At 44.4% G+C, this 25,990-nt stretch overlaps 1 protein-coding gene across 1 annotated transcript in view; it reads right to left on the bottom strand.

The window, feature by feature from the left end:
- Positions 1-25,990, bottom strand: part of gmcl1 (germ cell-less, spermatogenesis associated) — a 73,443-nt gene that overhangs the window by 20,062 nt on the left and 27,391 nt on the right. Inside the window, exons 5-10 of the mRNA XM_068000999.1 lie at positions 23,388-23,500; positions 21,289-21,354; positions 18,921-19,005; positions 16,448-16,538; positions 5,967-6,107; positions 2,446-2,515 (exon numbers count right to left, since the gene is read on the bottom strand). Of these exons, the coding sequence (XP_067857100.1) occupies positions 2,446-2,515; positions 5,967-6,107; positions 16,448-16,538; positions 18,921-19,005; positions 21,289-21,354; positions 23,388-23,500 (566 nt within the window). The remainder of the gene's footprint in view (positions 1-2,445; positions 2,516-5,966; positions 6,108-16,447; positions 16,539-18,920; positions 19,006-21,288; positions 21,355-23,387; positions 23,501-25,990) is intronic.

Genomic DNA, 25,990 nt, shown 5'->3' with positions numbered 1-25,990 from the left:
ATTACAGTCCATTTAAAGCTGGTTCAGTGTGCTGAACATTAGTAGTATTAATCAGCCAAAGAACAGAATGAGACTAACAGGGTTACAATGACTATGCAGTCGTTCTCTTTTAGGTTGTGCACCGTTAAACTACAGTTTCTGGGCCAGTACAGACCTACAAGTCCTGCTCTCCTGATAAAAACCTAGCACTTATATGGATCAGATTGGTGGAACTTGGTGATGTGAATTAGGTGTGACATTTGAAAGGCAACTGCTTAATCACTTAACGGCATGGGCACTGCTGGTGTGATCTCAGCTGGACAAGCAGTCGAGCTGCTACAAATCATCTCAGCACCCAGGGTAAAAATCTACCACGTTTACACTATCCAGGGAGACCTGTTGGAGATTGTGCGTGTGTAGACACATGCGGTGTATGCGTATGCACATGCAGTTGCGGTGCAAGTGTGTGCACGCGTGGTGTGTAAGCAGGTGCGTGCTGTGTGCGCATTGTGTGTGCGTGTCTGTGCGTACGCGGTGCGCATGTGTTTTGGGTGTAGCTACTCATTGCAGTCGAATACCCTGCTGGCATTTACTGTCTTGGATTTTAAGTGAAGAATGGCCATTTGAGCGAGGTACCAGTATCTGTGCCACCACACTCCTGAGTTACTGCCTTCAGAAGGCAAAGGTTCAAAACCGGGGTTTAAAGAGTTGGGATCGACTGATACAGGCTCTGAAACCTGAGAAGAAAACTCCAGACGGACTTACAGCTTTCAAAAACTAAAAATGTGTGGCAGCACAATGTGTTGAAAGTTTTGAAATGTAATATTAATAAAAACATGTTGAACAGGAGAGGGCCCTGCTCTTCCCTCCTCCCCAATTTTCCCAACGAACAAAGGAGCAGCTTCAGCTTAAGTTCTCCCTGGTGCCCTCACAATGTTGGGGCACACCTTAAAAATAAAATGTTTACATTTCAAGTTCTCTTTTTCGCAAGAGATATTGTTGGGAATTACTGCCTCATGTCATCTTGTGAGCATGAGGTTCCATCTGTGTCACTTAGCTGTCAGCTGGAATTCCTTCGTTTGGTTTACAGGCCAGTAAGCACAATTTCAAAGTCTACAAGTGCCTCGTGAGAGGATACGAGTTATAACATTTAGCTCAAACTCAAAGAGGAAAGAGTCACTTTTAAAGCCACTGAGCTGGTCAGTCATGGTCAGGGGCTGCTGGCTCCTCCCGCACCATCAATATGCTCCACAGCATGACACTAATGGCTGTATCACATGGAACTGGGTGAATTTTGCAAGGGTTTCTCTGGAGTGGACTGGCTGGCTTTGACCACACTCCAAGGACTGGACAGTGTCCTGTTTGGCACGGAGGGCTTCAAACCCCATATCCTACCCATCACCAAAACCATCGACTTCCATCTCGCCATCATCGCCCGCCTCAGCTGCTGATGCCTTTATTCACGTTTTTGTTACCTCCAGACTCGACTTCTCCAACATCCTCAATAGCTTACCGAGCTCCACTCTGGACAAACTCTACCATGTCCCAAACTCCACTGCCCACTCGCCTGTCATCCCTGTACCCGTTACGCTCCATTAACCCCGTGTTCCCCCAGATTCAGAATCCCATTCCCCATTTACAAATTGATCGGTGGCCAACCTCTGCAACCTCCTCGAGCCTCAGGTGCCAGCTCGTGCCATTCAGTCCTCACCTGCATTCCCACCTCCCTCAGTGGAATGGGATTCATCCAGTCAGTCTTAGCCTCTGCAACCATCTCACAAAATCTTTCTGCCTTGCCACTTCTCGCCTTACCTTTGAAACCCCATCTTTTTAAACCGTCTTTCCTAACCCTTCTATTACTCTTCAGCATAATTCTGTGAGATGCACTGGGGCAGTTCCTACCTTAAAGGTGCCATAAAAATGAAAGTGGTTGTCCATTGCTCATTTACCTTCCATTTCTTCAATAGCAATTACCCTAACGCCCAGTGGGGTTGATCCTGACATTTGGGTGACTGACTGGCGGAGTGTGCTGGCCAATCGGCCGCACTCGAGCGAAGAGGGGCCGCGATTTTGAGTCGCGGCTTCATTTACACCGGGCCGGCAAGCTGCGTTCCCCCAAACGGGCGTCCCCCTGCTGCACGCATTGCGCAGGCTCCGACCAATTCCTACTTAAAATAGCAATCGGGGGTCCTATTTATGCCATAGGAACCCGGTTTACCTGTTAAAAGTGGCCTACTGCCTGAAACAGGCGGGTGCTTTGGACGCCCGGCGGTAGCCGTCATGTAGGGTTGATTGATAGGGTTACCGTCCCCATTTTGAGGCTGTTACTGCCCTGTTAACGCCAGGCGCAGCAAGTGAAAATCCACGCCACTGTATCCGTTATCACAGAGGTGGCGTTAAAAAAAAATAACCTGAAGTAATATTTCTTACTAATAGGCCAGTTACCCATAAAGTCACGGTACCTACCCCAGGTCATTGTCCTGCTCGGTCCTCAGCATAGCAAACCACTGCTGCTTGTACACGGTGGAAAGCCAACCTGGGAAACAGAGCTTACTGTTAGATTTATGGTCATATTTCCCAAATAAAGTGAGGGTGACAAAAACGGGGGACCTGTGGAACAAGGAGTGTCACACACAAGTCGTGAAATCTCTTCAAAATCGACTCTTGCCCTGCTGAAGCAACACTGCGCCGTCAGCCAACATGCGGTGCAACTTAACACTTGACAGCTCCTCAGAGAAGGACATTCCGACTGGTCTCTCTGCCAGTTTAACACAGTGTAAAACTGCATCTCAATTTTAACATCAAAAAAATCAATTTAAGTTGGCAGGGGTGCAACTATTTGCAAAGTCGTGATTTTAAAAAAAATTTCTCTGGGGAAGGGCTTAAGTTTGGGCTGCAACGTGCATGTGCCTCACCGTAGCACCTTACTCTCCTGGAATTTTTTTGGAATGCCCAAAAATAAGTGCCCTTTCATCACGGGGGTGGGGGGGGCAGCTTTCCTGGCACTGCCGAATGCATGCAGGCAAGAACCAGCCCTACTGGTACAGTATGTACTTTGGCTTCTTTGTCAACCAGCCAACGAGCCACAATTTTAAACCAGCTCCATGTCGACTAAGTAAAACTCATGTCCTTCTGGGGCTAATTCTAACTGCACCTCGCCAACCAAGTATTTTCACGATGGTGTTGTGAACGTCTGTCAAAATTTTGTCTGATAACGCTCCTGTGAAGCACCTTGGGATGTTTTTACTGCGCTCAAGGCGCCGTATGAATGCAAGTTGTTGTTTCGTAACAAGCAGCTCAGACGACACAAGAAGCAGCATTAAAAAGCATTTTATAACAGTCTCCCATGGAATTTTAATACAAGTTTAAACTGCTGGTACAGGTTTAATGAAACATTTGGTGAACAGTGAAATATTATTTATATTCCATTCAAAATCATTGGGGAAATATATGTGATTCTCATCATTGACTACATTGACTGTAAAGCACTTTGGGACGTCCCGGGTTCATTAAAGGTGCTATGGAAATCTAAGTTCTCTATTTATATTTAGATCCCTCCATGGCCTCATCCCTCCTATTTCTGTAACCTCCTCCAGCACTACAACTCCACCCCCCCCCAACAAAAAATCTTTGCTCCTGATTCCGGTCTCTTACGCACCTTCCCTCGGCTTCACCATTGGGAGCCATGCCATCAGCTGCCTAGGCCCCACACTCTAGAGTTCCTTCCCTCATGCCGTCCGCCTCACCTTCTTAATTTAGGACCCTCCTCTTTGACCAAACTTTTCGTCACCCTCCCCCCAATATCCTCATCTTTGGCTCAGCAGGCAATTTTTTTACCGTACAGCTCTATGGGACATTTGACATATGAACATATAATATATTTGACATGGGACATACAAGAATGCTGGATGTGATAGTACATTGTTGCTTAACCTACAGACTCACATACATGGACACTCACAGATGCTATTCAGAATGTAACACGTAGAATAAATCACCAGAGGGCTGGAATCATGCGGTACGGCATTGGTAACAAATCAAATCCCTTTGTCCGCTATTTTAACAAAGGCGGCTGCTTATTTTAGATGGGTAAACTCCTTTATTAAAGTACCAGAGAGGGGAATTTCAGACAAACCCATTAACCTGTTTGCCAATAATATTTCATCGTGCGATTTCAGCCCACAGATGATTTATTGGCCACCTTCAAGGGTCACATCTTGTATGCCCTCCCTTAGCTGAAAGCTCCCCAAGGGCCGGTGGCACGCTGACCTTCAAATAACACTGGAGGGTCAACAAACTAATGCCAAAAATCCCTGAAGCATGCAGCCCTTGTAAATATGAATTAAAAATCCCATCAGCTATTCATAAGCCACACAATGGGACATTAAATGCTTTCGTGCAAGCCGTTATGCCAATCCAATGAGAAGCAAAATGAGCTCAGCCAAGTGAATCACTTTGTCTACACCCCCCCACCCTGCCCCCTGATCCAACAGCAACAATCATTTCTTTTCACTAAAATGGATAAAAGTATATGAGCAGCATGCAGTTTTATTCCCACATGGGCTCCAAATCAATTGGTGGGAGAACGAGGGCCAGTTCCTCTTTCTGTCCCAGAAGTCCTTTACCCCAGTAGGATATCCTTTACTAGATCGTATTTCTAATGCATTTGGATACCTCAGCTAGCATTATTAGCTGCTCTCTGGCACACACTAGTAATTACTGACATGGCTTTCTTTTGCTGGTTCTATGGGTGTCCATCAGCCTCCAGTACCTTAGCCAAGTACTATCCTTTCGACATAACGAGGTTCTAACTATCAGGAAAGACTCAACAGGCTGGGGCTCTTTTCTCTGGAAAAGAGAAGGCTAAGGGATGACCTGATAGAAGTCTTTAAAATTATGAAGGAGTTTGATAGGGTAGACATAGAGAAGATGTTTTCACTTGTGAGTGAGATTAAAACCAGGGGCTATAAATATAAGATAGTCACTAATAAATCCAATGAGGAATTCTGCAGAAATTTCTTTACTCAGAGTGGTGGGAATGTGGAACTTGCTACCACATGGAGGTCAATAGCATCGATGCATTTAATGGGAAGCTAAATAAGTACATGAGGGAGAAAGGAATAGAAGGTTATGCCGATAAGGTGCGATGAAGTAGGGTAGGTGGAGGCTTGTGTGGAGCATAAACACTGGCATAGACCAGTTGGGACGAATGGCCTGTTTCAGCGCTGTAAATTCTATGTAATCACGGGGGTCAGTAGGCTATATTGGCCACGGGGAGACACTGCAGCCAAGTCCCATCTTGCCCTCAACCCTACGTCCATGCAATTCCAACAGGGTTCGCTGGACGGTGATCGGATGTAGGGATTTCTGGCTAATTTTCAATTCCCTGGGGCAGGGGTGCTAGAGCCAATTACAGCTGCCCCAACTGTGTTCAGTTAATGGAGCACAGGCTGAGGATCAGGATTCAGGATGCTCCTGGTTTGTTGGGACTGGACTAATGGCGGGACACAGCAAACAAAGTCTATTTACTCAGCAAACACAGCTATTTAAACAGAGTCTCTACGCACTAAAGCAAACAGAGTCTATTTAAACAGAGTCTCCACGCACTACAGCAAGTCTATTTAAACAGTATCTACGCATTATAGCAGTCTACTTTCTCAGCAAACAGAGTCCATTTAAACAGAGTCTCTACGAACTACAGCAAACAGAACTCATGACCGAAACTACAGCAAAGTCTCCCGATAAAAACAGGATTAATTTTCTAGCAAAATGCAGTGAGTGGAGGATAGTTACATAATACAAATAATGTGCGTAAAATCAATCCCAGTCACTTACAGCAGCGCGGTCTCCAGGCATAATTGACGGGGGAATTACCCAATCATCTCTATTCTGGCCGGGACTTGTGGTGTCACTATATGCAGCCAATAATTTAAAGAGAATCCGATTGAAGGTGCTGTGTAACCCAGAGGAACTGAGAGCTCACTCACCTGAAGCAATAATCATGTCCCTCTCAATAATTTTAGCAGATGTCAGATCATTGATGACATACTGCAGCCGAACGTGGCCAAAGACAACAGCAAACTTCTGTCCTTGTTCTGTGTCCAGGAAGCTGCTGCAACTGCAGGTTTCTGTATGAAAGAACCAACAAACCTATCAACTGGCCAGGGCCTGCATTGCTGCACCCGATTCAACCAATGTCATTTCAATTTGCACGAGAGTCGGCTTAAACTTAACATTGTTGGATCAGCGAACAAAAACCTTAAGAACATAACCTAGAGTTTACCCTGTATAATATTACCATACAGATATTTAATGCATTAAGAAGACGACAAAGTATTTTCACATGAATGCATTAAGCTGCTCCATGCCGTCAGAAAGCACACAGAAAAAAGTCAGAGGCAAATATGAATGTAACCTAAGTGCTAGTCTGCCTCATTTTGGTTTGCCTGTGTAAAGAGCCACTTTATCAATGTTAAGGGATACAAATCCTGCCTTTCAGCTGCAGAATGTTGTACTACATTAGGGGAAGCAAGTGAGACTGGAAAAAAAAGGCTGTAGTAAGAAAAACTAGGTATAACCTTATAAGTGTAAATTGCTTTTATTGATGTCACTGCAAGTACAGACGTTATTTCATATGCGATTTTTGTTCAATTAGATGTATGATATTTTTCATTATCTGAAAGCACTCTGCTGTTGCCTCGAACCTAGCCACCGGCTGCTGCTGTGCCCCCTGTATCTGGAGGGAACCACTGATGTGACAAAATGCAATGTTTTGGTATGGTTTTGCTTGTTCTGTCTTTTTGCTGTGGTACCTTCAGGGTTAAAACCACGTTCACTTAAAGAACCCAGTCTGTTTGATGCAGAACAGCCCAGGAAACAGTTGACTACTGGAAGAGGAGTGGCCCATCCTGATGAAGTGTGTTTGCTTATATTTCTCATTATCTGTACTTAAACTGAGCAGACTCCTGAGCTGTCACTTAGGAGAAAGTTTCTGGGAATCTCAGCCACGATCCATCACTTGCTGTGGATGTATCAGGCTGTCATCCAGTCAGGAGAGAGACATATTTGCCTTCTACTGTTGCATTAGTTGAACTTTGAAGCAGTTAAAAAGTATGTTTCAGACAGACTTCCTGCAATTCAGCAATCCTTCTAAAGCCATCAGAGACAGACAGAGAGGGAGAATGAGAGATAAAGAGAGAGACAGAGAGTGACAGAGAGCGAGAGTGACAGAGAGCGAGAGTGACAGAGAGTGAGAGTGACAGAGAGCGAGAGAGACAGAGAGCGAGAGTGACAGAGAGCGAGAGAGACAGAGAGCGAGAGAGACAGAGAGCGAGAGAGACAGAGAGCGAGAGAGACAGAGAGCGAGAGAGACAGAGAGCGAGAGAGACAGAGAGAGAGAGAGAGACAGAGACAGAGAGAGACAATGAGTGAAAGAGAGGCAGGGGACTCTGGACAGTTAGCAGCAAATCCCATGAGATGTGATTGTGGTTATGTTCTTTAAATCTGTTTTTATCTTTGCTCCTGTTTACTTATCTATTTACTATCAATAAATCTGCTTGGTAACTTATAGTCTAAGCCATGGTCAAACAGAGCATTTATTCTGCTACTCTCTGAAGCCAAGGGGGCCCCAGTGGGGGCTTGCAATATGTCCAGTAAACTGAAATACAGCGACAAGGGATTCTGGGCTCGCTACAATTACCGAGATGATGGCTGTGTAAAGGTGCACACTGGGTCAAAGACATGATAGTTATCATTCGTATGGTGACCAGCAGATGGCCATTAAACATACACTTCACTCATTGAAACATTTAACCACGCTTTAAACGGGCCGTCCCAGTATTTTGAAGCAGGTGAGAGCCGCCAAAGTTCATCATATTGAACATGAAAGCGCCCAGGGGCCGTATCAATCGGTGTTTATTGGCGACATTTCGCCCTGACATATTTCAAAGGGTTTTTTTTCCTGGCAAAAACACTAGGATGACTGTCATTGGTCAACTTCAAGACTGCAATAAGTGATTTGGTGATATAAGTGATTGCTACTGAATTGACAAAATGCACCAACAAATTACTCAGGGGATTCTAGCCAGCAACAGATGTTAACAAAAGTGAATGGTTACATTGGCAACTGGCTGTGCCAGGCATCATATATTAACAGAGCCATACTACACAGCTTCGTAAATGATGCCGACCGCAACTGTAAACAATCCAATAGCTAGGTGCAACAAGCAGCTATTTCTGGAACTAGATAAATGCTGGGGAAGGTCCTTGCATTTAATTAGACTAAACAAATTGAGTTTCTGCAAGAATGAGCAAGTAAGCAATTGAATGCCACAAAATGCTGAAAAAAAATTGCTGACAAGGCAGCGACAGAGACAAACCACAAAGCAGGATCTGACCAGAACCAGCCACCTTCTGATGCATCTGGGCTCGCGCTGAATCCTCCGCAGATCACAGTTGGTACTGAATCCATCCCATAATTTCACACTCAGTCCCTCTCCAATCTCCAGACCACACTGTTAGGGACTGCTTCTAACCCTCACAAACCGACGGATTCACAAAGCATGTTCCTTAATGGTGCCGTGCGACACTGTTTAAAATAAGTAAAGGTTCAAATGGTTTCTTATCGAAAGGTTCACCTTCCTCAACCTCTGCCCTTGGAAATATTTTGGTTCATCCCTCTTCGTCTTTGCTGGGAGGCGAGGGAAAGGGAAAAGGGAGAAAACTACTAAATAAACCTAGTGCGTTTTATACAGACGGAGCAGTAGGGTGCACACTATTACATTTGTATGAAAACATTCAACGTGAATATACTGCATTATACTGACTCTTACAGCTTTTTATATACTATTTACTACACCAAGGGTGAGTACGTGCTTCAGCCATCAGGTCAGGTCGAAACAAACAGGTTTTACACACAGGAACTATATGTAATGGCTGGTGCACATGGTGTTCCTTGAAGCCAGGCAAGAATGAAATATCCCGAGTATTTCTACTATTCTACAGTAACTAAAGTAAAAAGAAAGGTAAGGTCTGCAGCTCTTATAGCAAGTAGTGTTTTTTAGTGAATCAAGGTCCCTGGTGTAGTTAACATTCTCTAAATTAAGAGAAATTTAAAGGAGTAAACTCCTTAAAGGGAGTAACTAATGAGCTTAATCTAAGGCAAGTCATGGCAGCACAGCTCGCACCCGTGATATGCTCCTCCTGTGCTATGTGCGAAGTCATGGACACTACCGATGTCCATGGCGACTATGTGTGCAGGAAGTGTGTCCACTTGCAGCTACTGACTAACCATATTTGGGAGCTGGAGCTGCAGGTGGATTCACTGTGGAGCAGCCGCGATGCTGAGATTATCGTGGATAGTACGTTCAGTGAGGTGAGGGTCAAGGATGTCACAGAGCGGCTGCAGGGCATTCTGGAGGGGGAGGGTGAACAGCCAGTAGTCGTGGTCCATATTGGTACCAACGACATAGGTAAAAAAAGGGATGAGGTCCTGCAAGGTGAATTTAAGGAGTTAGGAGATAAATTAAAAAGCAGGACCTCAAAGGTAGTGATCTCAGGATTACTACCAGTGTCACGTGCTAGTGAGTATAGGAACAGGAGAATGGACAGGATGAATGCGTGGCTGCAGGGATGGTATACGAGGGAGGGATTTAGATTCCTGGGACATTGGGACCGGTTCTGGGGAAGGTGGGACCTGTACAAGCCGGACGGGTTACACCCGAGCAGGACCGGGACCAATGTCCTCGCGGGGGTGTTTGCTAGTGCTGTTGGGGAAGGTTTAAACTAGAGTGGCAGGGGATGGGAACCTGAGCGGGGAGTCAGAAGGGAATAAAGTTGAGAGCAGCAAGAGAGGGGAAGACCCAGGGGAAATCTACAATACAAATAGTACAAACAGTTGTTCAAGAACAAGTGAAAGGGAAAAGCGTAGAGCAGCGGAAAGAAAGTGTACTTTAGGCAAGACAGATAAAATAAAAACTAGAAGGCGTAAGGCAATTAACCCAGCATCAAAGCTGAAGGTCAGGCTAGGGTGTGTGGCCCAACTAAGAGTTCGATATACAAATGCACGGAGTATAAGGAATAAATTAGATGAACGACAGGTTCAAATTCAAATTGGAGGGTATGACATGATAGCTATTACTGAGACATGGCTGCAGGATGGTCAGGATTGGGAACTAAATATACCGGGTTATAAGGTCTACAGGAGAGATAGGGAAAATGGAAGAGGGGGAGGAGTAGCCTGAATGATTAGAGATGAAATCACTTCAATGATAAAGGGGGATATAACGAGAGGTAAGCAGCCAACAGAGACCTTATGGGTTGAATTGAGAAATAGGAAAGGATCTAAGACTACAGTGGCAGTTGTAAATAGGACCCCTGGCAGCAGCTCTGAAGTGCTAGATTGTATAAATGCAGAGATAAGACAAGCGTGTAACAAAGGCATAGTGGTCTTAATGGGGGACTTTAACCTTCACATAGATTGGGAAAAGCAGACTAGCAACTGTCAGAAAGGTAGTGAATTTCTTGAGTGTGTCCGGGATAGTTTTCGACAGCAGTATGTCCTCGAGGCAACAAGGGGCATACTAGATTTAGTAATGAGTAATGAACCAGATTTAGTGAACGGCTTAACTGTGTGTGAACATCTATCCAATAGTGATCATAACACGATCGAGTTCAATGCAGTGTTTGAAAGGGAAAAAAGTGAATCAGCTGCTAAGATTCTAGACTTGGGCAAGGCCGACTTCAATGGGATGAGACAGAGACTGTCCACAGTAAACTGGGCAAATCTGTTAATGGGTAAAACGACTGATGATCAGTGGGAAATGTTTAAAGAAACATTTAACGTGATACAGAATAGGTTTATACCCCTGAGGGGCAAGAACTCTACTTGCCAAAAAAAACAGCCATGGACAAGTAAAGAGGTAAGACATCAGGAAAGGGCATACAAAAAGGCAAAACATGGCACAGATCCTGGCGAATGGGAAAGATACAAAGATCAACAAAGGGTCACAAAACAGATAGTAAGGGCTACAAAAAGAGAGTATGAAAAGAAACTCGCAAGGGATATCAAAACCAATACAAAGAACTTTTATAGTTATATTAGGAAAAAGAGGGTGGTCAGGAGCAGTGTTGGCCCCTTAAAAACTGAAAGTGGGGATATTGTCATTGACAATGGGGAAATGGCGGACATGTTGAACAATTATATTGCGTCAGTATTTACAGTTGAACAATTACTTTGCGTCAGTATTTACAGTCGAAAAAGAGGATAGCATGCCGGAAATCCCAAGAAAACCTATATTGAATCGGGGACAGGGACTCGATAAAATTAACATAAGTAAAGCAACAGTAATGAAGAAAATAATAGCACTAAAGAGTGACAAATCCCCAGGACCAGATGGTTTCCATCCCAGGGTTTTAAAGGAAGTAGGTGAGCACATTGCGGATGCCCTAACTATAATCTTTCAAAGTTCTCTGAACTGTCCCTCTGGATTGGAAAATTGCACATGTCACTCCGCTTTTTAAGAAAGGAGAGAGAGGGAAACCGGGGAATTATAGACGAGTTAGCCTAACATCTGTTGTGGGGAAAATGCGGGAGTCTATAATTAAGGATCGGGTGACTGAACACCTCAAGAACTTTCAGTTAAACAGAGAGAGCCAGCATGGATTTGTGAAAGGTAGGTCGTGCCTGACGAACCTGATTGAATTTTTTGAAGAGGTGACTAAAGTAGTGGACAGGGGAATGTCAATGGATGTTATTTATATGGACTTCCAGAAGGCATTTGATAAGGTCCCACATAAGAGACTGTTAGCTAAGATAGAAGCCCATGGAATCGAGGGAAAAGTACAGACTTGGTTAGGAAGTTGGCTGAGCGAAAGGCGACAGAGAGTAGGGATAATGGGAAGGTACTCACATTGGCAGGATGTGACTAGTGGAGTCCCGCAGGGATCTGTCTTGGGGCCTCAATTATTCACAATATTTATTAACGACTTAGATGAAGGCATAGAAAGTCTCATATCTAAGTTTGCCCATGACACAAAGATTGGTGGCATTGTAAGCAGTGTAGATGAAAACATAAAATTACAAAGCGATATTGATAGATTAGGTGAATGGGCAAAACTGTGGCAAATGGAATTCAATGTAGACAAATGTGAGGTCATCCACTTTGGATCAAAAAAGGATAGAACAGGGTACTTTCTAAATGGTAAAAAGTTAAAAACTGTGGATGTCCAAAGGGACTTAGGGATTCAGGTACATGGATCATTGAAGTGTTATGAACAGGTGCAGAAAATAATCAAGAAGGCAAATGGAATGTTGGCCTTTATATCGAGAGGACTGGAGTACAAGGGGGCAGAAGTTATGCTGCAGCTATACAAAACCCTGGTTAGACCACACCTGGAGTACTGTGAGCAGTTCTGGGCACCGTACCTTCGGAAGGACATATTGGCCTTGGAGGGAGTGCAGCGTAGGTTTACTAGAATGATACCCGGACTTCAAGGGTTAAGTTACGAGGAGAGATTACACAAATTGGGGTTGCATTCTCTGGAGTTTCGAAGGTTAAGGGGTGATCTGATCGAAGTTTATAAGATATTAAGGGGAACAGATAGGGTGGAGAGAGAGAAACTATTTCCGCTGGTTGGGGATTTTAGGAGTAAGGGGCACAGTCTAAAAATTAGAGCCAGACCTTTCAGGAGCAAGATTAGAAAACATTTCTACACAGAAAGGGTTGTAGAAGTTTGGAACTCTCTTACGCAAATGGCAATTGATACCAGCTCAATTGCTAAATTTAAATGTGAGATCGATAGCTTTTTGGCAACGAAAGGTATTAAGGGATATGGGCCAAAGGCAGGTATATGGAGTTAGATCACAGATCAGCCATGATCTTATCAAATGGCGGAGCAGGCACGAGGAGCTGAATGGCCTACTCCTGTTCCTATGTTCCTTCCTATGTTCCTAAACAAAAGGCAGAAAGGGAAGAAGCAACAGTGGAAAGCAGAGAAAACAAGGGCGAGAAACAAATCGGGCCATAGTGCAAAATAAAACTAATATGACTAGCAATCTTAAAAAGACAAGTCTAAAGGCATTCTGTCTTAATGCGCAGAGCATTCGCAACAAGGTAGATATTAACGGGTATGATATCGTTGCGATTACGGAGGGTGACCAAGGACAGAAACTGAACATCCAGGGGTATTCAATATTTAGGAAGGACAGGCAAAAAGGGAAAAGAGGTGGGGTAGCGTTGTTAGTAAAGGAGGAAATCAATGCAATAGTGAGGAAGGATATTGGCTCAGAAAATCACGATGTGGAATCTGTATGGGTGGAGCTAAGAAACACCAGGGGGCAGAAAACGTTGGTGGGGGTTGTCTATACGCCCCCAAACAGTAGTGGAGATGTAGGGGAGGGCATTAAACAGGAAATTAGAGACGCATGCAAGAAGGGTACAACTATAATCATGGGTGACTTTAATCTACATATAGATTGGTCAGACCAAATTAGCAATAATACTGTGGGGGAGAAATTCCTGGAGTGTGTACGTGATGGTTTTCTAGACCAATACGTTGAGGAACCAACTAGAGAACAGGCGATCCTAGACTGGGTATAGTGCAATGAGAAAGGATTAATTAACAATCTTGTTGTGCGGGGTTCCTGAGGGAAGAGCGACCATAACATGATTGAATTCCTCATTAAGATGGAGAGTGAAGTAGTTGAATCCGAAACTGGGGTCCTGAATCTAAATAAAGGAAATTACGAAAGTATGAGGTGCGAGTTGGCTATGATAGATTGGGGAACTTTACTAAAAGGGATGATGGTGGATAGGCAATGGCTAATATTTAAAGAACGCGTGCAGGAATTACAACAATTATTCATTCCTGTCCGGTACAAAAATAAAACAGGAAAGGTGGCTCAACCGTGGCTTACAAAAGAAATTAGGGATAGTATTAGATCCAAAGAGGAGACATATAAAATTGCCAGAAAAAGCGGCAAGTCTGAGGATTGGGAGCAGTTCAGAATTCAGCAAAGGAGGACAAAGAGATTGATTAAGAGGGGAAAAATAGAGTATGAGAGTAAACTAGCAGGGAACATAAAAACTGACTGTAAAAGCTCCAATTAATATGTCAAGAGAAAAAGATTAGTGAAGACAAATGTAGGTCCCTTCCAGTCAGAAATGGGGAACACAAATAACCTCCCAGAAATGTTAGGGAACCAAGGATCTCGTAAGAGGGATGAACTGAAGGAAACCAATATTAGTAAAAAAAGGTGCTGGGGAAATTAATGGGCTAAAGGCTGACAAATCCCCAGGGCCTGATAATCTACATCCCAGAGCACTAAAGGAAGTGGCCCTGGAAATAGTGGATGCATTGGTGATCATCTTCCAAAATTCTACAGACTCTGGAACAGTTCCTACAGATTGGAGGGTGGCAAATATAACCCCACTATTTAAAAAAGGGGGGAGAGAAAAAACGGGGAGTTACAGACCAGTTCGCCTAACATCAGTGATGGGGAAAATACTGGAGTCTATTATAAAAGATGTGATAATTGAACACTTGGAAGGCATTAATGGGATTGGACAAAGTCTGCATGGGTTTATGAAAGGGAAATCATGCTTAACAAATCTACTGGAATTTTTTGAGGATGTAACTCGTAGAATAGATAGGGGAGAACCAGTGGATGTGGTGTACTTGGATTTTCAGAAGGCTTTTGATAAGGTACCACACAAGAGGTTAGTGTGCAAAATTAAAGCAAGTGGGATTGGGGGAATATACTGGCATGGATTGAGAATTGTTTGACAGACAGGAGACAGAGAGTAGGAATAAACGGGTCTTTCTCCAGGTGGCAGGCAGTGGCTAGTGGGGTACCGCAGGGATCAGTGCTTGGGCCCCAGCTGTTCAAAATGTATATCAATGATTTGGATGAGGGAACTAAATGTAACATTTCCAAGTTTGCAGACGACACAAAGCTGGGGTGGAATGTGAGCTGTGAGGATGCAAAGAGGCTCCAATCATTAGCTACATCATTAGATAAATTTAAAACAGAAATAGACAGTTTCCTAGAAGTAAAGGGAATTAGGGGTTATGGGGAGCGGGCAGGAAATTGGACATGAATATGAGCTCGGATTGGTCAATGCCCTGTGGGTGGCGGAGAGGGCCCAGGGGCTGAGTGGCCGGGTCCTGCTCCTACTTCTTGCGTTCTTTAGATTTGTGGTTGGGATCAGATCAGCCATGATCTTATTGAATGGCGGAGCAGGCTCGAGGGGCCGATTGGCCTACTCCTGCTCCTATTTCTTATGTTCTTAATGTGATTTAGACAAGTTGGGTGAGTGGGCAAGAACATGGCAGATGCAGTGTAACGTGGATAAATGTGAGGTTATCCACTTTGGTTGTAAAAACAGAAAGGCAGATTATTATCTGAATGGTGACAGATTGGGAAAAGGGGAGGTGCAACGAGACCTGGGTGCCCTTGTACACCAGTCACTGAAAGCGAGCATTCAGGTGCAGCAAGCAGTTAGCAAGGCAAATGGTATGTTGGCCTTCATTGCAAGAGGATTAGAGTACAGGAGCAGGGATGTCTTACTGTAGTTATACAAGGCCTTGGTGAAACCAAATCTGGAGTATTGTGTGCAGTTTTGGTCTCCTTATCTGAGGAAGGATGTCCTTGCCATGGAGGGAGTACAACGAAGGTTTACCAGACTGATTCCTGGGATGGCAGGATTGACATATGAGGAGGGATTGGGTTGACTAGGCCTATATTCACTAGAGTTTAGAAGAATGAGAGGTGATCTCATCGAAACATATAAAATTCTAACAGGACTGGATAGACTAGATGCAGGGAGGATGTTCCCGATGGCTGGGGAGTGCAGAACCAGGGGTCACAGTCTCAGGATACAGGGTATGCCATTTAGAACCGAGATGAGGAGAAATTTCTTCACTCAGAGGGTGGTGAACCTGTGGAATTCTCTACCACAGAAGGCAGTGGAGGCCAAGTCATTAGGTGTATTCAAGAAGGAGATAGATATATTTCTTAATGCTAAAGGGATCAAGGGATATGGGGAAAAAGCGGAAACAGGGTACTGAGTTAGACAATCAGCCATGATCATTTTGAATGGCGGAGCAGGTCCGAAGGGCCGAATGGCCTACTCTTGCTCCTACTTTCTATGAAATGGGAGATTCACAGGGTTTTCGCAAGGACAACAGAAACTACACGCTGTGCTGGCTAGCGTAAGTTGTTGTCTGCTTATCCTCAATGGGGACAAACAGAGAAACAGACACTATTATAACCTTTCCTGCACAACAAGCATATTGGTTTTGGCCTCATTTTCCTGAACAAAATTTGTGCATTGCATGCAAGGAACAAATCCCTTCTACGATCAATGTGCATTTCACACGTCACCGTCATCAGCAAATTGTATTAACAGATGTGATCGTCATCAGCTATCAGGATATCCAGAGGAACAACCTATCAGACACCACTCACCTTTCCTGCGTTTGGAGAACCAGGTGTCCGCATCAGTTAGCAACTGTTTCAAGGATCCATTCCAGGAGGGCACCAGTTGAAGGAACATCCACTGAAAAAGTAAGGATTCAATTCAAACGGAGTCCGAGGTGCAGAGAGACTAATTGCAGCATGTGCTCTCTGCACTCTGAGCATGCTGATTGAGTTTGCACGCTCACTCTGCCAGCTAGTCTGCACAGATGCAACGGTAACATTTGCATTCTGGAGTTGATACTGTTTTCGAATGTTAAAAATGTTTACACTTCAGTTAAAGCAACTTGAAAGCATTGGTTGGCCAAATAAAAGGTGATTGGTGCTCACAATGCTGTGCTGGTTTTGTCATGAATACTGCAAATGTCAACGAGACACAGGACAATAAACAAGAAAAACTTGACAGATATCTGCTTTTCCTTATGCAGTAACATTTCTAATACCCTATCCCTTTGTACTCGGCACCAAACTGGGCATCCTTAACTGCACCGACTGGATACAAGTCTTTTCTGTGCAATGCCTGTTTGGGCATTAGTCTTCACGTGATCCCTCGTGGGAATGGAAACATGTCACTCTGGTGAAACAGTGGGTGCCTTTCCAAGGTTGGATTCAGAAACAGTATTCGAACATTTGGGCCGAGAATTTCCTCGGAGTTGCTCCCGCTGCGCTGCTGTAGCTTCGTGGTGGATATTTATACACGTTACTAGGAAATTCTCAGCACCAAATTCCCTCATCGAAATCAAACTGTGCCCTCTGGATCCTGGAAGATTACATAGAATTTTACAGCACAGAAACAGGCCAACTGGTCTATGCCGGTGTTTATGCTCCACACGAGCCTCCTCCCACCTTACTTCATCTCACCCTATCAGCATATCCTTCTATTCCTTTCTCCCTCATGTACTTATCCAGCTTCCCCTTAAATGAATCTATGCGAGTTGCCTCAACCATTCCACGTGGTAGCGAGTTCCACATTTTAACCACTCTCTGAGTCAAGAGGTTTCTCCTGAATTCCCACTTGGATTTATTAGTGACTATCTTATATTTATGGCCCCAAGTTTTGGATATCCCCCCAGGTGGAAACATCTTCTCTATGTCTACCCTATCGAGCCCCTTCATAATTTTAGAGACCTGTCAGAAATCTGAGAGAGGATCGCCTGGGGTCCCTGAAGTCTGTCTGCCTTCAGATTGATGAATTTTTCTCTAGCATGTTATTTCTGTTGCTGTGCACTAATAAAGACAGCTTTCTGCACTGAGAGCACTGGTTACCTTTGGATAGCTGACACCGTCCTTCGCATGTTAGGGCAGGGGATCTTTGCAAGAATGTCAGAGTTTGTACAGGGTCCCCAGGGGTGTGTCAATACATGTGGTGGTGGGGAGAGGGGCTTATCAGCATATTAATATTTTCAGGGAGTTTCAGAATTAATATTTCCAGAGTGAGTCAATAACTGGGGTTGGGGAGGGGTCTCCCACATGTAAGAGTTTGAGAACCACTGACCTAGACAACCCTATAAAAACTACCCCTCTCACACATTATGGGCTACTTATTTGATCGTGCTTATCAAGTGGTTGAATAAACATCTGCAACCCAATCTTGGAATTCAGGTGCATTGACAAACACTTAAGATTGTCATTTTCATCCTGGCAAAGGAGTGGTCCAATAACTCAATCCTTGCGGTCTTATTTTACATGGGATAAATAGAACGGTTTGCATCAGCCACTTCGCTATATCACGTCTGACCTGATATGTTACACAGGCCTGGTCCATCATTCGCACCATAGCAGCATCAAAACAGAAGTGGAAAATGTTTGCAGAACTCTGGAGAGCGCTCCGAGGCGGTAGGATTTTGGGAGTGGGATGACTGTGTAAGACTACTGAAGCCCCAGTCCCTTGGCGTGTTACAGATTTGTGATAGATAGCAGTCTGTGGGTTATTGTGTATACCACGTGTAATGTCAAGGTATATCAAAACTCTGCTGCCTGTATCCTAACTCACACCGAGTCCCGTTCACCCATCATCCATTGTGCTCGCTGACCTGCATTGGCTCCCGGTCCGACAATGCCTCCATTTTAAAATTCTGATCCTTGTTTTCAAATGCCTCCATGGCCTCGCCCCCTCCCTATCTCTGTAACTTCCTCTCGCCTTACAACTCTCCGAGATCTCTGCGCTCCTCCAATTCTGGCCTCTTGAACATCCCTGATTTCCTTTGCTCCATTGGCGGCTGTGCCTTCAGCTGCCTGGGCCCTAAGCTCCGGAATTCCCTCCCTAAACCTTTCTCCCTCTCTCTCCTCCTTTAAGATGCTCCTTAAAACCTACCTCTATGTCCAAGCTTTTGGTCACCTGTCCTAATATCTCCTTATGTGGCTCGGTGTCAAATTTAGTTGATAATCGCTCCTGTGAAGCGCCTTGGTATGTTTTATTAAGTTAAAGGCGCTATATAAATGCAAGTTGTTGTTGTATAAGTACCTTCTTCAGTGCAGTGTACACGTCCATCTCCACCTGCATCACAAACAAGTCTGGAGAGCTGATCAGCTTCTCCATCAGACCTATGCTGGACGGAAAAAAAAAAGACATCATTATCTGAGCTGAGGGACACGCCAGCAGCAGCATCAATAACAGAGTCTCCTGTTAAGCTGCGAGCATACAGCAAATGCAGCAGGATCCGGATATCATGCTCAATTTGACAAAAAGCTACAATGGCTGAACACTACAGCTGATGTTGGGTCTCCTGAGGGCAACTTGAGATACAAGTGGGAGGACGATTCGTTCTTGTGGCACCTGTGACAGCTTCACGGCAACAGTTGTGAACATTAGTGAACAGGGGATGCTCTGGCTCTATGGCAACTACTGTAAGTGTTAATGGGCAGGACTGCAGAGCACCCTGGTTCCATGGCAACTGCAGTCAGTCAAATGTCAGAGGGGAGCTCCTCGGATGCATTTGCTAGTGGGTAAGGGATGACTTTTTAGTCCTTCTGGCTCCAATTTTGAACTATATGTCAGACTTGTAATGAGCACTACAAGCAGCTCTCAAAACTCAGCATTCAATGCAACATGGGTTTAACCTTTCACTTCTGAGCACTGCGTTCAAACTACTACAACAACCAGTGGGCACTATGGTCAGATTGCACGTCAAACTGAATGCTCATTTTATTTTTGCCGGCCAGTAACTCTTGTCATTGTACGCTTGTTTTCCGACCTAGGTGATTAAAAAAATTGATGCCCAAGGTTGCCCAACAAGTGCGATCACTTGTCATTTATAATCGGTTCGTTACTTGAGACATGCTTTCGAAGTGCTTAAATGGTGCTGTTGTTATAAAATTCCACAACTGGTTCTTAGCAAAATAAAGCTAAAACTGGGGCAGAAACTGGTGGGTGAGGTGGGCTTAGCACCAGAGGATTTCTGAATCAAAAGCAAACAGTGCTCATGGTCTAAAGAGTTATTTTCCAGTCATTTATGCATCGCGATCAATCTCAGTAATTGCAAGACTTGCTTTGTGTTTCTCGTGCACAAGCCCATGTCTGTAGCTGCCCTTCAGGGAGCCAACCCTCACAGTCTCACCGGGCCAACAACGATTTTCACCGGTCGGAGCTGAAAACAAATTGATCACTGGACGGTAACACGATCTGCAATAGCTTCGAACTGTCCTTGAACCAACCCATTTGCAAATGCTGAGAAGTACCGATTAAGTTTTGAATGTATTGAGTTGCTTCAACAAAGGAGTATTCCCGTGCAGCGTAACATTTCAGGCTTGATCCTCAGAGGTCTGCGAGTGGGTCAACGGACCTCTTTCTTTTGCTACATTTGTTGGTTTACCAGCATGCTGCTTCTATTGAAAATATTGCTCAAGAAGCATTTTCTGCAAATGACAGCTCAGGTTTCGTTTGGGTAGCCCACACCGTCGTTTGGAAATTCAGTCGGGGGCTCCAGGAACGTGCCAATGCTTGCAGGCGTCCCGTGTACAGAGAAGAGTGAGAACTACTACTGTACTGAGATAGAGACAAGCTTGAGCGCTCATATTAAAGGAACCCTCATGCCCCAGGGAAACGTAGCTTCTTCAGTCTTATGTGACACAGTAGCCAGAACAGGAAAGGTTAATCCAGAGCAATACTTTAAGTTAACACTTAACTGCAGGACAAGGGGAGGCAGGTATAAATCAGTCTTTAGAATGAGACTTTAAACCAAGGCCTCGTCTGCCCTCTCAAGTGAATGTAAAAAAGATCCCATGGCGCTATTCGAAGAGGAGTAGTGAGTTCTCCCCGTGTCCCATCCAATATTTATCCCTCAAACAACATCACTAAAAAAAGATTATCTGGCCATTTATCTCACTGCTGTTTGTGGGAGCTTGCTGTGCGGAAATTGGCTCCTGCTTTTCCTACATTAAAACAGTGACTACACTTCAACAGTACTTCATTGGCTGTAACGTGCTTTGGGATGACCTGAGGTCGTGAAAGGTGCTATATAAATGCAAGGTCTGTCTTTGTTTTCTAAACTGGTAAAGAGCAAGTTCAGGATTGATGCCAAAAAGCATTTTTTTTTTCACACAAAGGGTGATTACTACCTGGAATGGCCTCAGGGCAAGATAGTGGAAGCAAAATCTCCGAAGTTATTCAACAGACAGTTAGATACTGTAGGTTTCTATGGAACGATGAACTGGATGGGACAAACAGCCTCCCTCAGAGGACTGATCTTTGTGAAATACATTTTACGGGGCTTTTAAGAGAAATTATGCCACCACTTAAAAATCGAACTCTGCAGTAACAAGCAGTATTTCGCTCATTTCTCCTAAACTATGAAGAAGCAAACACAAGAACTTTTGAAATTATTATGAATTACCTCAGTTCTTTCAGGAGGTCTACACTTTGGTGCGTCATTAGGTTGTTTAAAAGCCACTCAAGGCACCTGTAATTTAAAAAAAATAACAATATTAAATAAACAGATTGTGGCCTCTGTACGATAATATTTCTAACTTGTACTTTATTATAATCAAGATTTCTACCCGTGTTTACTAGCTGTAAAGAGATTTCGAGAACAGCACAGGCTGCACTCACTCCTGGTTTTTCTTTCCATCCCTGTCATAGGTTCTCTCTGCACCTATCGAGGTTCTGACCGAGATCAGGAACTCATCATAAGGGAAATCACGAGCATGAACCTCTTCCTTAATACCCCTGAGGCGCAGTGTATTGGTGTACCAACTAATTGTTCTTTCATTATTATTATAGGACAACGCTGTTGGAGAAACAATTATGAGTGTAAAGGGGAGAGAGAAAAGTCTCGCCTGGATAGTCCATGTGCCATTCATAGTGGGGATAGTGCTACTTTTTAGTTACTACTTATTAAGCAACAGTCTCAGTAACCAAGGAGGGATCTACAGGAGAGACAACCATGTCCTCCCAGCCCATGGAGATAACATGGAGGCGAAAGGCCTCACAAGAGGAAACACTGTGGATGTGGAGTCAAACCTTGTAACCCCAACAGAACTGGTTTACACACTGGAGCACACACTTTAACTGCAACTGCTTTTCATAAATAACAATCTCCCGAAAAATATTAGTGAATGCAACGAGAGCCGGTTAAAGCCAGAGCGGGGAGTCTCCAGGGACAGAATGTAAGATAAAAAATTATCTACTTTGGGGTTTAAAAATTGCTCCTGAAGTGGTTTAGAACAAACCCCCGCCCCCCACAGACATTGATGGCTGTCGCAAATTGTTCTGGAAGGGGTGGGGGGGTGGGAGGAAGGCGAAAGATGAATAGAATGTGTAAATTTATCAGGAAATGTCAGACACAAGTGGGAATCGGAGATTCTGAAGATGGCAGTTCAGACAGCACCAGGAATTAATACGTGGTTCTCTTCGATGTGTTTAGACTAGTGACTCTGAAGTCCAAAACAACCATTTCTTTGCTGTTGTAGTTGAGGGAAAGAAAAAAAAGGAAACATTTTTTCTTCGTCTACTGCAACTGCTAAAACACAAAGGAAGCAGCAAGATACGGAGTCATAGCAGGGAGGATATGTTCAGTGGGAGGACTAGGTCTCGAACTGAAGGGTATGGATGCATGTGAAAACTGACCAGAAGATGGGAACAGGAGAATCCTTCAAGAATTTCCTTTTGGGTTTTTAGAATGAAAACCCTCACTAAAATTATTGTCCCTTGGATGGGTTAGGGACAACCTCCTATACCACACTGATTAGCCTGGTTGCACTAAGATGTAGTGAATTAAAAGAAGTCTTGGGGGAATTGGATGGCACAGTGGGTTAGACACTGGCCTCAAATCCAGCCCAGACTCATGGGATGAAAGTCTCCTCTGTCTGCTGGCTGTAAGGGTGTAAGTGTCCCATGTGAAGTGAGTTTGGACAGACACAATACAGTTCCTAGTGGGCATGGGCTTACAGCACAATTGTCCCTAATCAGGCACGAACTGGCAATCTTACTCAAGAGAGGCCAAAGGATGGCAGGCATGGGAAAGGGAAGAAATGTCACTTTGGTGCAGTGGTGGGGGGGGGGTGCTCTTCTGAGGCTGGGGCTCAGATACTTTCTACGTATCATGGGAGCTTAGCTCTGGACCCGCCTGCGCCGTAACTGACCCAGGAGAGCTCAAGACTGAAACTAGGGCTGATTTTAGGCTTCAGCAGAACTTCGCCACCACTCCATCTGGTCTTCCCGGCAGAGGCTGGGAAGACCACCTACTATATGATGATAACCCTCCAGGCCGGGAGATCAAAAAGAGTGCATCCCTACTATGGTGGACGTGAGTCTCAATGCACTGGGGATTCGCTCCAATAGAACGACTGTGGAAGATCGAGAGATGTCTGAAATTGGAAGAGTTCCATTCCCTGGCACTAACTTGATGAGTACAACAACGAATAAAAGCGTTGTAGTGTCTAAGCAGTGTGATCAAAGAATACAGCAAAAATCAAAATACATTCCGCTACTTACTTTTGCTTTACTGAGTCCAGTCCGTAAGTCCCAGCTGCTGTATAGAAGCCACAGACGGTTTTTGAACTGATTGTCTCCTTCATGGTCTCTCCACACTGTTGAATTAAACCGTCCTTCAGCAATCAAACAGGAAAAAAAGGATGGTGAGCAAAGATGTGCAACGCACGGCAGGACCTGCACTGCCCTCGGGTGAATGTAGCAGCAGAACATAGCTGTAAGGGTCCTACTTGAAATGAGCCTCCTCGTGAGAATGTTACCTCAACACAAAACTGTCCTAAATTCAGCATTAAATTTTCAATCTCAAATGATGGCTGGGAATGAAAAGCATCACACTGGGGCAGTGGGAGGTCCTTTGTGAGATTGGGGGCTGAGGTACATTGTTGGGGCAGAATGGAGGGGACTTTAATCTGCATCTAACTGTGCTGTCCTTAGCCTTGAAGAGTCTGATGTGGAGAATGGGTAACTGAAGTAGAAAATGTTCCACTTCCCATCTCTAGATATCCCTCACCGATGTGAGCACAGAATTTATTGCTCGTTTTTAAAATATAGCTACAGCACAGGGCTGGATTCACTTGTGTATACAACTGGAGTATTGAGTCCAATTCTGGGCATGGACTTTAGGAAGGATCTGAAGGCCTTGGAGAGAGTGCAGAGAAGATTTACTAGAATGATTTCAGAGATGAGGGAATTCAGTTACGTGGATAAGCTGGAGAAGCTGGGGTTGTTCTCCTTAGAGCAGAGACGGTTAAGAGGAGATTTGATAGAAGTGTTCAAAATCATGACGGGTTCAGATAAAGTAAATAAAGAGAAACTGTTCCAGTTGGCGGAAGGGTCGAGAACCAGAGGACACAGATCTAAGGTGATTGGCAAAAGAACCAAAGGCGACGTGAGGAAAAACTTTTTCACACAGCGAGTAGTTATGATCCGGAATGCGCTATCTGAAAGGGCGGTGGAAGCAGATTCAATCATGGCTTTCAAAAAGGAATTGGATAAATATTTGAAGGGAAAAAATTTGCAGGGCTACGGGGAAAGAGTGGGGGAATGGGACTAACTGGATTGCTCTTACAAAGAGCTGGCACAGGCTCGATGGGCCGAACGACCTCCTTCTGTGCTGTAAAGATTCTATGATTATACGTTCTATTCTTTTACAATGTTTAGTGGGCACACCAAAGAAGCAAAGAAAATGCTGCGGCCAGTGTCAGTAGCACCCGGGCCCACAAAGTGACCTCCAACACCATTTGTTTACTTCACATTGAGTGCAACTTCAAAAAAAACGTTTGATAGAATTAATTTCACAATTTCTGCTTACCTCAGACACTGTAAGGTGGCACTAGAGTTTCAGCAAAATGTAATGGTGAACGCGTGACACTTTCACACCCGATCCTACTGAACTACAAAACCCACTCTGCAGTCCGATGGTAGATAGTCTTCCAAACCAGAACTGTGTTTGGAGAGAGTATTTTGAGCAGTATACATCAGGATGAAGTACTGGTGGGTGCAAATCTGTCACTAGTGAGGGTAGCAATTTGAGTGAGATGATCAGATAGGAAGTATTTTGCAGAATGTTAACTTGCTTTGATTTCCTATGGCATGATGATACCAATATGCTAAATAAGTCTGGTGACAACACTGGACATTAAGAGCTTAGAATTTCTTATTGGTATTACTTTAACATCAGTGATAACATGTTTAATAGCAACTGGAAAATCTAGTCTTGCGTGTTGTTCCGAAATTATTTTCCTCACAATGGACTGCGCTTTGCGGAGTTAATTAACGCAGGCTACTTGCGATGCGAGGTAACTGGAGACCTCAGCTAGATCTCCTCTTCGCCCTTTGATTAGCACCAGCACCAAACTGCTCATCGCTAGCCTGCCTGTGTAGCTGAGAGTCCTCACCTGAAACAGGTCTGACTGTATTAGGTTCCAATCGTACTGAAGAAGTGCCCGAGAATTTGTGCTGGGCCGCACATTTGTCGTGTGTCGGGCGGAAGGTTTATTTATTAGCCGAACAATTTTTCTGCGGTCGGAACGATGTGCGTGCCGTAATTTATCATGACATCCAGAAAAGAATTTGATGTTCCCAAGAGCAGCTGTAAATTTATAACATGCTGCACATCCACCCACACAAAATACTCGTCGGCACTTTTTCTTCACGTTACTCCGGCTCACACTGATGCAAAGCGACATCAACTAATATTGCTCAGATGAACTAATCTTTCTTGCCGAAAATTTGAAATTGATCTGAGAATGCATTGTTCCCAGTGCTGTGACAAAACGAAAAAGTACAGCTGACACCGCTACAAATGGAAACAGAACAAACACCGGCATTAACATTAATGCTGAGGATATTTCTTTCACCTGACAGGAGGTGGTGGGTAAACACACGGGCCAGCGCGGCTCCGAGCCCTGCAGAGCAGGAAGGTCCGCGGTCGGATGCCAGCCTTGAGTGAGCCCGCAGGTCTCAACTGGGATGACAGCTGGCCTCAGCACCCATAGACTACGTAGGGGAAAATAAACGCAGGTCTCAACTGGGATGACAGCTGGCCTCAGCACCCATAGACTACGTAGGGGAAAATAAACGCAGGTCTCAACTGGGATGACAGC

The sequence above is a fragment of the Heptranchias perlo genome, chromosome 20 (genome assembly GCF_035084215.1).
Source record: "Heptranchias perlo isolate sHepPer1 chromosome 20, sHepPer1.hap1, whole genome shotgun sequence".
NCBI classification, from domain to species: Eukaryota; Metazoa; Chordata; class Chondrichthyes; order Hexanchiformes; family Hexanchidae; genus Heptranchias; species Heptranchias perlo.
The sequence above is the reverse complement of the archived record's forward strand: the minus strand, read 5'-3'. Positions and strand labels throughout refer to the sequence as shown.